Raw genomic sequence first — 14802 nt, forward strand, 5'->3', positions numbered from 1 at the left:
ACCAAGATCGAAAATCAAGAATTTTTTTCATTGTAAGCCGAAGTAATGAATGCCAACTTGAGGCGGAGTATTGAAGGGTAGATATGGAAGAGTCTTACATGACTCTGACAGTAAGAAGTCTCATAGAATCAGAATTAATATGGAGTCTTACATGAGTCTCACAAAAGAATCTCAGTTAAAAGTGTTTTAGTTATGTTAGTCTTCTATTTATGTTCAGTAGTTCTATTATTCTAGGACTTATCTTTTAGTATTTAACTTTCAGTGTAGTTTGGACAACGGTAGTTTAATTGTAATTGGATTCTACTTATTTTCTCTTTTATAAATAGAGGTTCATTGTACTCAAATTAAAACAAGTTAATGAAGTATTTATCTTTTCAAGAAATTCAACAAGTATTTGCCAATAAATGCTCTTTAACTTCTCTTTACAAAGTTTGGTGGGGGTATTTATTGCTTCCCCAACTCAAACTAGCCATTATTCTGCCATTTAAAAAAGTTAGTACTTTGATTGATCAATCACTTAAAAGTGATTGATTGATCAATCGATCATAACGGCTACTTTTTAGTCAGACAATGACTTGTTGATTGATGGAATGATTGATCAATTTGTTACCATCGGTCCAAAAAATTTTAGTTGATCAATCATTACTAGAGGATGATCGATCAATCGAAATTTCCTTTGGCTGTGCAATACAAGTATGATCAATCAACGTGTTTCCTATGATTGATCATGCTTTATGTCCCTTACTAGGAAGGTTCTATCTGATCGTTCATTCCATGTGAAATTTGCTTGCTTGGGCAGAAATTATCAATCAATCCAAGTGGGATGATCGATCATGTGTTATAGCATGAAATAACCATGTTCTTGATGATCGATCAATTGATTATAGTTTATCAATTATGCTTTATATTTCTGGCCTGTATAGTTTTGGTTGATTGATCATTTCCAGTGATTGATCAATCATTCCATTGCCAGTTCAACAATGTTGACTTTTAAAGCATGGGAATATTTTTTTCTAAGTGCTCTAGCATGTTCTAAATGATGTTTATGATGATCCTAAACTTGCCTAAGTGAAAATTATGACCTAAAGCTTCAATTTCACATATGTACTTAAAGAAAGGGAGTTTAAAATACTCTCTTACATAAAGGACTGAGTTTGGACATTTGACTATTACATTTGAACTCTAGTCTTCTCATTCTCTTATTCCTTGTGGGTGCTTCTTCAAGAGACGTTCTTCAATGATGCTTGAGGTCTTAAGTTTGGCTTGTAGCTTTAGACCTTAAGATACATTTACTCTTGAAGGTGAATATTTGAAATACTTAGATTTTCAAGTTGTTAGATTAATTAAGTTTTGTTATTTTCAAAAATAATATGGGAGTGAACCTGTGGTCAACACTATGAGCCAAAATTTTGGTCTTTTATAAGAGTTTTATAAGACAACTTTAAATGCCCTTGAAGAGGCAAAGAACAAGAGGTTGTTGTTTAAGACAAACCTTAAGCTTTGCAAGATTAAAAAAAATACTAAAACAAGATTTAAAAAATAGACATTAAGATTACAACAGAAGGACACAAGATTTATGAGAAAGAAAAGCATTGTTTCTACAGGTTGCTCAAATCAACTTGTAGACCTGCTCTAATAAGAAATAATTCATTAATTGGTTTTAAACTAAGTAAACTGGTGCTTTATATATAATAGATACAATATATAAAATCAAGGAAAAGTAAACAACTATTACAGAAAATTAATAGAACTGAAAGACCTTTTTTCTGAGACTCCTTTGTATGAGACTCATGTATCACTCCGCCACATTAATTATTTTATTGTGAAACTTATTTTTGTTTGAGCCACATAAAAGTTTTTCATATATGCTTCTTCAAGAACTTTTGCCACTCGATATGTCCTTGCAACCCACCAAAATAGATTTTGTAATTCCGTATCCATGAAGTGCATATAAGTTCAATAATGAGTATCTCACACAAATTCCATAAAATGCTTAAATATTGAAACTTCACCAGTACTGCATTCAAATTCTAAAGGTTGTTTATGATTACCGTTTCTAAAATGTCCTTGAACAACACTTGATGATGCATAAGACAAATGAACTTCTCCACATGTCCTCAAATTCAATCTCAACTATATTATATGTCAAGATAACCACGACTCCTTGGCAATCAATACCATTGGCAATGAGCAAAGTGTTCAGACACTTCCCTCTTAAAGGAATCCTTTCCACCAATATTATGGGATGGCCAACAATCTCAAATGCACGAATTCAACCACCACATGTCCACAATAGTCTTGCAAAGGTATTGCCACCGTTGGGTTGAGCTTGACAACTCCATGCAACAACCATTACACTCATAGGATTGACACAAAATAATTCTCATTTGTATACTGGGATGAGGGTGTATAATTGCTCATAAGCCCCTTATAAAGTTTCTAGGAGAATTTCTTTGGCCAAGTGAGCCTTACGATAGTTGACAATGTCCAATTCTTTTTGTATGTAGTTAGAGATACCATTCAAACAAACGAGAATACATCCCAATAGACTTTCGTGCAACCCCAGAAGCCCAAGGCTTGACGTTGTCAGTGGATGACCTATCTCTTGCACATTTTTTAGTGCTAACAAATCTCATTATAACAACTTTATCTTTAATTTTTTATGCATAGATGGATTAATCACAATTTCTATATACAAATATGGCAGCATAAGTCAAGTGCAAATTGACAGTGGTATAGTATATGAAATTTTGTTTAATTGATTCATACCATAAGACTTAAAAAATTCACTATGATGCATGAAGATCATGTCTGAGTATAACTCGAGTGACTTCTATGACTAAAATATCCTTCTCATTACTTCAACATTGTCCCACCTGATGAAAGAACAGTGTTTAAAAGACCATGTCCCTCAATTGTAAAACTAATCATATGTGTCACTGACACATGAGCTTTGACTTTGGCTTCCTAAAAATTTAAAAACATACCATGTATAGATATAAAACAATCGCAAAAACAACATATTATGTTACCCATTGGTAAAATACTATTTTTTTACTACCCCAATACTATGTTATTGCTAGCCTACGACCCTATGTTGTCAAACGAGGGGCGAAAGCTTCTATACCTTTCTCCTCTCATAACACACGTAACAACTTTCTTCCAAAAATTATTTGGTTCAAATAGGAGTCAAAGAATGTTATTCTTTTGCCCATTTGAATGGTTTAGTTTGGTTTATGAAATTTGGACGGGTTCAAGATAGAGCTAGATCGATCAAAAAAACATTTTGTTGTCAACATTAAACTTCTGTAATTTCGATGATGAAAGTAAAAAAATTGTAGTATTTAAAATATAATGTAGGTATATTTTAATTTTTATATATTATTTTTGAGATATTAGATTTTTCTTTATAAGAACATCTTTAAAAACTTTTTTACAAGTTCATTAATAACTCAAAATTACTAATCATTTTCAATTCTTATATTTAAAATATAATTAAATATAATTATAATAAAAAAATTAACATAACATATAAACCCTAGATCTATACTTTTTTTTTCCTCCAATCCTTTGAATGAGGTACCACATATTACACATTATCATGTGGTAGCTATTCCTTACATGCTTTCTATTATTACCACGAGTGACTTTACACTTTAAAGTTGTAAACAGTCACGATGAGAATCATGAATGGTTCCTTGGCTGCCGCATGAACACGTGTCTAAGGTGGATAAGTCAACAATTTACAAGGCATTGAAGAAGAATCAGATTATGGTTGAGTCAACTCAGCCAAAACTCACCCCCCAGTAGAGAGGTTGGTAACTCACTGGAAAGAGTTATCGTCGGAGAAGAGAAAAAGGGCCCCCGCAAAACATGCCTCATTAAACGTGACAACTGAGGTGGTTGCAATAATTGGGAGGGAATGATTTAGTAACATGTTTCTTGCAAGCAATATACATATGTAGGGACTAATTGAGGAGGCTGAGATTGACGGAGGATGGGCGGGTTCGGGAAAGGCGAGTCAGAAACTCGGAGCCAGTGATGAGCACCAAAAGATCCCAAAAAAGGATTAAAGGTCGCATGCGGGGTGGTCCACAAAAGCCAAGAACCCGATGTGACGTCCGACCTTAAAAGATAGCCACCCCTTTACTCTCTCATGGGCCGCTGTGGTCCGCAGTATCACATCCGGTCTCTGCCCAAGCAAGAAAAAGAGATAAATATAAAAGAAGAGATAATCATTGACAGGATGGGAGAGTTGATGAAACGCGGGCCAGGGAAGGGACAATAATAAAATAGTTTTTACGGGAAGGTGTTTCCCTGGCGGTGGTAGCTTTGATCCGTTAAGTGCTTGTTGCTTAACGGGAGACACCTGGAGCAACCGCCTACTCGGGTTAGCCCAACGGATAGTGGACTTTCTCGCTTGTGGGCCAGCGAATAGTGGGAATGGGCCGTATTTTTATTGCGCGGAGTTCGGTGCAAATGGAATAGATCGGTGAAGTGCATGAGGGGAGTTATAACTTATAAGATGGAAGAGAGAGAGTGAAGTACAAGTCACGGTTCCACGAAGGAAGAGGCGATCGCGACGGCCCTTCACCGACAGCTGTCTCCAATAAATGCGCCAACTGTACACACGTCATCCGCCTTGGGAACTGCTTACCCACCGCCTCCTTCCTCTCTCGCTTGGTGGTTTGACCACGGTCGTCTTAAAATCGAGCCAGGGCTAGATTAGTTGGCGCATCACGTCATTGATTAGCAGCAAAGGTTGTCTGACGTTAAACGGTTCCCAAGGCCGAAAAAGCAGAACGGCGTTGAGAATTGAAGCTCCAACGGAAAGCGACACCTTTACAAAGACGGAACCGTCGGTCAAACGAGCCTGGAGCCTGGAGTCTGAAGTCTGAAGCCTGAAGCCTAGCTTTAGGGTTGGGTTGGATCGGGTCGAGTTGGGTCGGGTCGGGTCGGGTCTATTTTAGTACGGCTTAGGTGTGCATGCAGAGAAAACGATAGATGCCGCAATAATGACGGGTGTGGTAGCTTTACTAATTTGTCTGCAAACGGTGCGAATGTTGGAGGCACAGGAAGCAGCAACAGCAACAGCAGTGGCTGCCCTAGCTGCAACACCGCCACCACCCGAACCTTGGTTATTTCATTACCTCACCGTGGAGGAAGATTCACGATCGGACTCTTGCAGATCTTCTCCTTCTCGCTGCAGCCGACTCTTCTCTCTGACCTTGCATTTTCTTTTCTTTGCCTGACGTGAAACCTGGTTTCCTCATTCAGAAATTGTTTTTTAACTGACGACAAAAGGGAAAAAGGATAATTAAACAAGCCTGAGGGAAAGTTTGCAGATTTGAGACGCTGGTGGTGATGACGACGGATAAGGGCCGCGGCGGAGGACGAGGTGGAGGAGAGGACGATGTCACGGTTGTTCCGCCGAAGCTAGCGCGGACTGAAGCGTTTCCGTTTCGAATGCTACCGCTTCCGTTTTGCACAGAAAACGGGTTGGGACCCACGTATTGTAACGGCAGTTCCGGCGGCAAGCTCGGGGGATGCGATTTATACTCTTACGATGGCGCTGCTGCAGCAACAGAAGCAGCGGCTGCGACAATGTCTCTGCAGCCTTTTCCGACTAACGCTGCCGTCAGATCCCCTGGTTCGTAGTTAAATACTCTTGAATGTTCCAATCCGTTTCTCCCCTATTTTCTTTCTGGCTTTCGTTTAAAGCATTTAAATCGTTTGTCGGAGCGTTTGTCCTTGGAGGGCGCCTGAAATCTGAAGGCACCCAGAAAGCTAAGCAAGAAAGAAAATACAGTTTGGATAAAGATGGGATTTTTATTTCCTTTTAACAGTTATTATTTATGCGCAGGGATGACGGCATCTTTCCGGTTCCCCTTTACGTCCGCTCAGTGGCAGGAGCTGGAGCGCCAGGCGTTGATCTACAAGTGTATGATAGCTTCCGTGCCGATTCCTTCTGAACTTCTGATACCCAAAAACGGGCCAGACGCCATTTCCTCTCAATCTCATCGTAATTTCCAAACGGAGACCATATTTTTGCTGTCTGATCTGTTAAAGGAGCCATAAAACGATTTGACGAGTGTTTTCTCTCTTTTGCTTCTCCATCTACAGTTACCCGGGCTGCCAGCTTCAATCTTCGCTTCTCCAACAATGCAGACCCAGAACCTGGCCGTTGCCGTAGGACGGACGGCAAGAAATGGCGATGCTCCAGAGACGTGGCGCCCGATCAGAAGTACTGCGAGCGCCATATGCACAGGGGCCGCCCTCGTTCAAGAAAGCCTGTGGAAGTACAGTCCCAAAGCAACAATGCGCGCTCGATTCCTTCTGCTAACGCTTCTCTTACCTCTGTCGAAGCAAATTCTACTTTTCCCAACCTTCCTACCGGTACCGCAGCAGCCACTTCTCAACTCCCTTCAGGACTTTTTGCAAGCGAGCTGTCTTACCAAAATCCCGTTCCTGCTTCTGACAGAGAGCCCAGGCAAGTCGAGATTTTTATTTTTTTAATCTCAGAAATTTCCCATGTTCGTCATTTCGGTGAGGTCTTTCTGTGATTGACTCTTTTTCTTTTATTATTTCTAAATATTTAATCTTCTTCAGGTACTTGGACTGGATGAGGGGACGCGGAGATCACGTCTCTGCCGACCAGCCGTGGCAGCTTACGGAAGCGAAAGGGGGTTTGCGGAGTAGTAACACTGGTCGTGGCAATGATCCAGGTCTACAGCAGCAGTACGAAGATAACCTGAATTTGAATTTCTCTGATTTTGGCAGTACAGCTGCGGAATCTCAGCAGAACGACCAGTGCTGTCTCTACCTCAACTCGGACCTCTCAGCCTTCGAAGACCCTAATCAAAGAGATCCTCCCCGTCCATTCATCGTTGCATGGTCGATGTCAGCAAGAGATGCAGCTACCACGGCGGCGGCCACTAATAATAGCAAGATGTGCCTGTCTCCTGGTGGGGAACTTCCAATGTCGTCGCTTACTTTGTCAATGCCGAATGGCAGGGAGGAAGACTTTAATGATATTCAAATGAGTTTGAGCGTTACTGATTCGGAGGGTCGCGAGGGTGGTGCAAGGCCGAGCTGGAGTAGCTCGCTTCCATGGGTGGCCTCTCCACTGGGAGGACCCCTGGGAGAGGTCCTACAGTCGAGCACCACGGCAGGGTCGAACTCTACTTCTTCGCACGGAGATTGCAGTAGCAGCAAGAGCTCTTGCGGAGGGTTGAACCTCATGAGCGAGGGATGGGCGGAGGGTTCGAGCCCACTGGAAAGCCCGCTAAGAGTATCGTCTTCTCCGACGGGCGTCTTACAGAAGACGTTGCCCTCACTTTCCGACAGCAGTGGCAGTAGCAGTCCCACGTTTGCCGCTGCTACCAAACCGCAAATGGCTCTTCAGTGGCTCAACAACCAGACCAAACTACCTTCATGAATTGAGGAAAAATCACCATGACCACCTTGTTTGAGTTTCTTAAAGAAAGAATTTTTTCCCGTCTGTACTTTTTTCTGTGTGCTTTCCCCTTTGTCCTTTGTTCTTGCAAATTAGAATTTGAGTTTTGGTATATGCAAAAAACAGGCAAACAGGAGGAAGTCGAGGTCTGGTCTTCAATGAAGAATGAATTTCTGAAGACTGCAATGCGGACATCATAATGAAAATTCAAGTTTTAGCTCCATTTTTTAGGGAACTGAAACGTGCTGCGGTGCTCTCTGACATAATTTTGCTCGATGGGTATTAACTCAACGACGGACACCTCCTGATGTTTTCACGGATAGAACTTGTGGCAGCGGTCTGGTGAATCAAATTGTGTGAAAAGAAAAAAAAAACAAGGGAAAAATCAGCTGTATGCAATCTTATTTGTGATTGGGAAATTTGGAATCGTCACTTTCTGTTAAGTCAAGTGAATTACAATTTTGTATTAGTGTGATTAATGAAAAATGCAGTGGAAATATTTTTTTTTGTGTTATAATGCACGATAGAAAATATAATGGAAACAAGAGAAGAAGTTCATAAAATACTCCCTGTTTTCTTTTATAATGTTTAGATACTTATAAACTTTTTACTTTTATATTATCTTAATTATCACTCTTATATTAATAATTTAATATAATATAAAAATTAATGAATATAATAAATAAATAAATAAATAAATAAATAAATAAATAATGTATTTTATTAAAATAAGATAGATTTTAATGTAATATAAATTAATAAATTAATTAAAAAAATTATTCCTGGTTTAGTTTTAAGAGAGTGGTCAACAAGATGAGACGGAAACAGTATGGTGGCAAAGGAGGGCGAGGCTAAGCCATGGCAAGAGTTAGGGAGGGGAGTGGGCAGCGGTGAGGCCAAGGGTGAGGTTGAGCAGCGTTAGAGCGGGATGTAGAGAGTGTCGAGTGAGTGAGTGACAGTGAATGTTCGAGAGAGAGGGATGTAGAGAGTGTCGAGTGAGCGATTGACAGTGAATGAACGTGGTGATCCCTCGGATTTCACTTTTATTCGTTTTATAGCGAGGGAAAATGAATTAGATAATTCATTCAACTATCACTTCCCCTCGTTGGCGCACACTAACGATTTTGGGTAAGTGAGAGTGAATTCAAATTCGCTTTCACTTTCCCTAGGTGTGTACTAACATGACCTAAGTTAGGTTTGAAGCAATTAGGGCAGCTTAAGAAACCCCATACTTATGCTATGCGAGATTGTATTAGATGCTGGCAATGCAACAACAAAACAACTATTATATTCCTTCCAAGAAAATTATGACTACTGTTTTATATGAAAATTCTGATGCTATGTTTTGGACAATTAGACCTTGTGAATCATCCCAAGAAGGCCTCTCTTGATCAAATATGTTCACTCAAACCTATTTCTCATATTTTTAACATTTTCAAATTCAATTTATTTTTATGAAAGAATACTTCTTTCATTTTTTATATCAATTTTTAACCTCTCTAATCCTTTCTTTGGGGCTCTCTATGACCTCATGGAGATTTGGATAATGACATTCAAGTGTAATTTTTATAACAAGGAAATAAATTTTGGGATAAAAAGGAGCTGACCGTGTGCAAATAAAATAAGTACTCATTTAAAAAAAATGAAGAGTTGAATTACAAAGCCCTAAAGGAGTTCGACCTTTCCAAAAAAATGTTTATATTGGAGAAATTTTAGGCCTAAATCCATAAGTTATAGGTCTCCAAAACTTGTAAGAGACTTAACATTATGTTCAGTACTAAAAATAAGATTTGATGCATATTTTCATAATATTATAGTTGAATTTGAATCGGTTTTACTATATGATGAAAGGTTATTTTTCAACCATAATGATTTGTTTTTTGAACATTAAGATGCATGCTATTTAACTCAAATCCGTCCCAAAGGTTTTGCATAAATGTCCTCAAGTGGTTGTTAGTGCTCCCAATATCTCCCACACATTTTGTGAAGTTTTTGCTCCCTCTCCAGTTCAAAAGGATTTGATTCCTTAGTTCTCTTCACAGGGCTAAGTATTTCATGCTTGTCTTTTCAAATTTCATATAAATACTTAGATTCTTGATTGTTAAAGAAGAAGAAAACTTCAATTTACGGGATGATTTGTGACATCAAGAATTTTTTCATATACTAAATCTCTACTAAATATAAGTTTTTTTCATAGTTTCCTAAATAAATTTAAAATTTATGCTATTAACTATTATGGGAAAGTTATCTATTTTGATACTTACAACAATGTCTAAGCATGATAGTCTATTTTTTGGAAACTCCTTAAGTTTCTTCCTCTAATCCCAATAAGTTGCCATATGTCCTTGGTTCATTTGCTTTTGTATACCTCTATAACAAGGTCAATGCTTCATCAGTTCTAGCAAAAAATTTCAACTCATAATTCCCTTTAATGTGTCACAAGTGGTCATTCTCATTAATATATTGATCAGTGAGTGTCTACTTTTATTTTTATTTTAAATTTATAAACTTGGTTTGAAAGCATAAGTGATGCATTATATGCCTCCTTTTTTAAGTTTCTAAATTTAGAAAGACATTTTAGAAGTATGAGTTTTGCATTGTGTGCTTCCTTCTATTCGAAATAAAAGTGTTTCTATTTTTTACTTACATATTTGAGTTTCTCTAATATTTCATCAATTTATCATTATTTTTCATCACTTCAAAGAAATACTAGATCCACTAGGTGCAAAGTGCACCCAACATCCGACTTGTTTCAAGTCTTTTGCATTGTGGTTTTTTTAGCTTCCCTTAAAAATTATGTATTCTTTTTTATGTCCCAAAAATGAGATTCCTTTTTTCCTTTGAATTTGAGCGGAGTTTTTTTTTTTAAAGACTGACAGTTTTTTGTCATATAGGTAGGAGTGATTTTTCTTCTCTTATATTTTTTTTTTCAACTTGTGTTTTTTTCTCCTTTTGATCGATCAACTTGAAGTGAAGAAATTGAAGAAGAACCACAAATGAGGTATTTGGTAGAAACATACTATGGAAAAGTTTTTAGGTGACCAACAATGAAGAATTTCACAAGTTGTGGTTAAAAATATTTAAGTAAAAGGAAGAATAAAATATGGGGAATTTGTACCAAAGATATTGAAGGTTGAAGACCATAGAAGTCTCATAAACCTAATTAGTCTCATAGACTAATTTTTTTTTTTTTTTGAAGAATAACTTTTTGTAAATTCTATAGTGAGTTGAAGATTTATGCTCTAGCTTTAGGGGAGTATTAGAAGGTATAATTAGGTTTTATGTACTTTTCAGGAAAATATTTTCTATTTACAAAATTGGATTACTAGGGTTTTTGGGTTGTAAGAACACAAATGTAATTTTTTATATTATTTAACATATAAATAGGGGAAAGTGGTATGTAAACCCTAATATCTCCCATCTTTCATGTAAAGTTCAACACTATTAAATTCAGCTTTTGCATTTTAAGTGTGTGATTGATTGCTTGATAGACTTCTTTATCAGTCATTCATTGTGCTTTCAATTTCATATAATTCTTATTTGAGCTATTGAACTATTGGTAGATTCACCTTAGATTAGATGTTATCATTTATATATTAATAAAATTTTATTATAATGTCTACCTATTAAGAAATATTATTGTACTTAATCTAAAATATAAGGGACTTGCATCAGTTGTGTTGAAGAATAAATATTGAAGTTTTACATGACTCTCACAATAAGAAGTCTTACAGAATCAAAATTATTATGGAATGAGGTCTCACAAAAGAGTTTCAATTAAAAGGTGTTTTAGTTATGTTAGTCTTCAATTTATATCGAGTTGTTTAATTATGCTAAGACTTATATTTAAGTGTTAGACTTTGGGTGTAACTGGGATAAGGGTAGTTTAATTGTAATTGGACTCTACTACTTTTCTCTATTATAAATAGAGGCTCATGTACTCAGATCACAACAAGTTAGTAAATTTTTTCTCTTTTCCAAAAACTCAACAAGTTGATTTCAATCGTGAATTCCACTGTGAGTAATTTTTGCTGATTTCTACGATCTACTATAAATTAGGATAATTACTTTAATTAAAAAACATTCTGGTGATTATGGACTCATCTAATAAAAGATTTTTAATAAAATTTATCAAAAAATTCCACCTAATAAACTATAAAAAGATAATTCCGACAAAACCAGCCTCCTCAAAGATGTAATAAATTATATGGTTTCCCTTACGTGTATCTCCACGAAGCCGTCTACCTACTTTGGATGTATGGGACGGTGGGAGCATGATTTGGGGTAATAAGAGTGGGAGAGATGCATGAATGCTGTCTACCATGAAACGTGGACTTGTTCCTGAGGTACATGTTTGTACGTCTTGGCGAGGGGGGACGTGGTGCTCCCAACTATCAATGGAATCTTTTAGAAGTTCAATGAACCAATTGAACTATTTCCTTGCAATGAGTGTTCAAAATGCTTCACATGACCATTGAACTGTCGGAACTTTGGCTAGTGATACCCTAACAACATTCATAGTGCTTGGAATACTTACTCAGCTTCAATGAATGGGATAATTTGTGTGATGTTGGAGAAAATATAATTGAGAGTCTTCATGGTGAGCATGGCTCCTTCTGAAAGTTAGATAGGATTGGCAGAAGTGTTGGTGGATCCTTGATGCTGCTCAGTACCATGAGATGCTTCTCCCATATTTTCTACAAGGAGTTCAACTTGTTCATAAGGTGATTTGAGCATCCCTTGCAGAAACCGATTTGTCCCTTCTTTGCTTTAGTCACCATTTCAGCGACCTTGGTCACTGGGGATGTAATTGGTGATACCATCTTTGATGGATATTAAGAACTTGTTGCATTGATTGGAGAAGCAACATTGTAGTACTCCTGAAAGTGTTTGATCAAGGTGGATACCAAGGTTGAGCTCAAGGACTGATGCACTGGCGAGAGGGCTGCCTAAGGTTGACATTGCAACCACACTTGAATAACTTCACTAACTATGAATCTTTTTTGGGGAAAGAATAATAATTTGGTTGCCATTTTCCATTCATAATAGGAGGCTTGTTGATGGAGAGGCTCGTCAACATCAAATGAGTGATAGGACCCATAGGGATCATGGGAGATGAACGTGAGCGCACTATCCTTATTGAGCAGGTAGCTCCAACATGTGATCTTGTTGACTTCAGAAAATGAGGATAAGCAGCAGTCAAATTAGACAGCTTGGCTCTTGGATGAGAACCAGTCATGCTGATGGCTTTGGCCTCCTTGTTAATGTTGTCGGACTTTACGGCTGTTTTTTTTATGGAGCTTATGGAGAAAAACGTGAGAGGCAGAGTGGTCCCATCATGTATGACAAAAATGTCGACATACAAAGAAATCCGATTCATGAAGAGGCATAATTGTAAGTACAATAATAAAACAAAGTTACAAGATTTCAAGTTATGTGAAGTTTGAAGTCTGAAGAGTCATTTGATTCTATCTCCATACACACATTGATTAGAGCCTTGAATGACTTGATGATGAACTGAAACCTCCCTTGGTTGACTAGCTTCTAATAATTTGGATCTATTTCTGGTAAGTTCTCATAATAAATGTGGATTAAGAGAGAATTAGTGATCTAAAAACTAGGTGAACATGAGAGGAAGAAGAAGATAGAAGAAACATAGTTTGAGAAGAAGAGGGAATTAGAGAAGAGTACACTAGTTGAGTTTCACATCTTCCCTCTCTCTCTTTTATTAATCATATGCATATTTACACACTGACATAAATATTCTCAACTATCCATCAAGTCAACCCATACATCCATGTCCCATTATATTTAATTATAGCTACGAAAAGTAAACTTGAATTCTTTAATTTTCTCACATTCCCTTCAAGCCAGAGCATATATATCTAGCAAGCGCAACTTGTTACAAAAGTTCTCAAATGTTGATTTCTAGGTCTTCTTCACATAATAATAACAAGGGATTAAGAGAATAGAGAAGAGAAAGAAAAGAAGAGCAGAGGAGAAGAGCTCTAGCTTCTGGAACGGCTAGGAGGAGAAACCAAGGGTGAGAAAGAAGAGAGAAAAAGGAGAAACAAGAGGGAGAACAAATTTGTGCTTAAGAGGATAGAGCTTAATGCTCTTCTCGATGCCTTGAGGCTCCATTTATAGTTTTGAGAGGGTGTTTAAGAAGACTGCAATGCCCTTAGTGCAACATCCTTCAAAAGAAAAAAAAAATACATAAGAGTACATACACTAGCTCGTATTATTAAAACTCTTTGCCATCTTTATAAAATTTCCCTTTATTTACTAACCATGCCACCTTGTGCTTTATTTACCATGCATGCCACACTTACTCATGGGTAGATCCTTTTAACACCCCCCATAAGGTAGTGCATAATCATCATAGATCCTTTGTACATGTATCTTGAAGAGTTGTTGTTGCTACTGGTTTGGTGAAGATATCTGCATGTTGGTTTTTTTATGGGATCTGGTGCAAGGTGATGTCTCCAAATTTTAGTTTCTCTCAGATAAAGTGCCAATCGATTTCAATATGCTTGGTCCTTCCATGAAATGCTAAGTTTGTAGCTATGTGAATTGCTACCTAATTATTATAGTGTAGTCCAAAATATAGATCATAATCACAAACTATTTGTTGCTTAAGAAACTAGAATCAAAGAGCTTTAATTTGATACCAATTTTGACAAAAAAAATCTTTGTTCTTGAATATGTTATGATCTCTTTATTTTTTTTTTTGTAGCAACTACAATCTAAAAAATGGTTGCCGATTCCAATGCGAATATCTTCTTACATATAGATCAGATTGACATGAAATTTTCTCTTTCTGAAACTATACTTTGATACCTTTCATTCAAGTATAATTTTTCTTCATAAAATATAATTATTTTGAGAGAATTTTTGATGGATTTTGGACTATGTAATCTGGACGAAAATATAGGTGAGAAAATAGACTTACCTCCCTCTAGAAAACTTAGATTGATAACTGGTTTAATAGGTGAGAAAATAGACTTATAGATATTTCTTTTAAATATAATTTTTTATTTAAAGTCACATTCTTGATGGAGTAAAATGCCTCTAAAATTGAAGCTTTGTACTGCTACTCGAGCCTCTCATGCGCTCAGACCTTTGTTGCTTCAAATATTGATTTTTCTTTGTGAAAAAACTTCGATTGAAAAACATTATTTTTTGTTGGAAATTAGACTCAAATATATTTTCGTCAATATATAATTTACAATATGAAAAGTTCAATATAGAGGTTCAAATTCCAAGAAAATAATGGGTACTGGGATAGGAAAGAAAGAAAAAAGATAGATGACAAAACTCAACTACTAGAGATGATAGACAAGGAA

General features: G+C 36.9%; 1 protein-coding gene across 1 annotated transcript; it reads left to right on the forward strand.

Annotated features, from left to right (window-relative positions):
- The first annotated feature begins 5060 nt into the window (after positions 1–5060).
- LOC137948993 (growth-regulating factor 4-like) lies at positions 5061–7964 on the forward strand. Its single transcript, XM_068795240.1, has 4 exons — positions 5061–5650; positions 5864–6022; positions 6124–6490; positions 6610–7964. The coding sequence occupies exons 1-4, from the start codon at positions 5365–5367 to the stop codon at positions 7436–7438; spliced, it is 1641 nt and encodes a 546-aa protein (XP_068651341.1). The 5' UTR covers positions 5061–5364; the 3' UTR covers positions 7439–7964.
- The last annotated feature ends 6838 nt before the right edge of the window (positions 7965–14802 follow it).

The sequence above is a fragment of the Aristolochia californica genome, unplaced genomic scaffold, assembly GCF_029961685.1.
Source record: "Aristolochia californica isolate CCGP_79_NKW_82.1479 unplaced genomic scaffold, dmAriCali1.0.hap1 SCAF_13, whole genome shotgun sequence".
NCBI classification, from domain to species: domain Eukaryota; kingdom Viridiplantae; phylum Streptophyta; class Magnoliopsida; order Piperales; family Aristolochiaceae; genus Aristolochia; species Aristolochia californica.

What these genes read in the sequence shown, in the direction of transcription:
- LOC137948993 (XM_068795240.1), top strand. Translation starts at nt 5,365, where the DNA reads ATGACGACGGATAAGGGCCGCGGCGGAGGACGAGGTGGAGGAGAGGAC. An exon ending in CGCTGCCGTCAGATCCCCTG is followed by an intron (nt 5,651 to 5,863) that starts GTTCGTAGTTAA and finishes ATTTATGCGCAG; the next exon opens with GGATGACGGCATCTTTCCGG. An exon ending in CATTTCCTCTCAATCTCATC is followed by an intron (nt 6,023 to 6,123) that starts GTAATTTCCAAA and finishes CTCCATCTACAG; the next exon opens with TTACCCGGGCTGCCAGCTTC.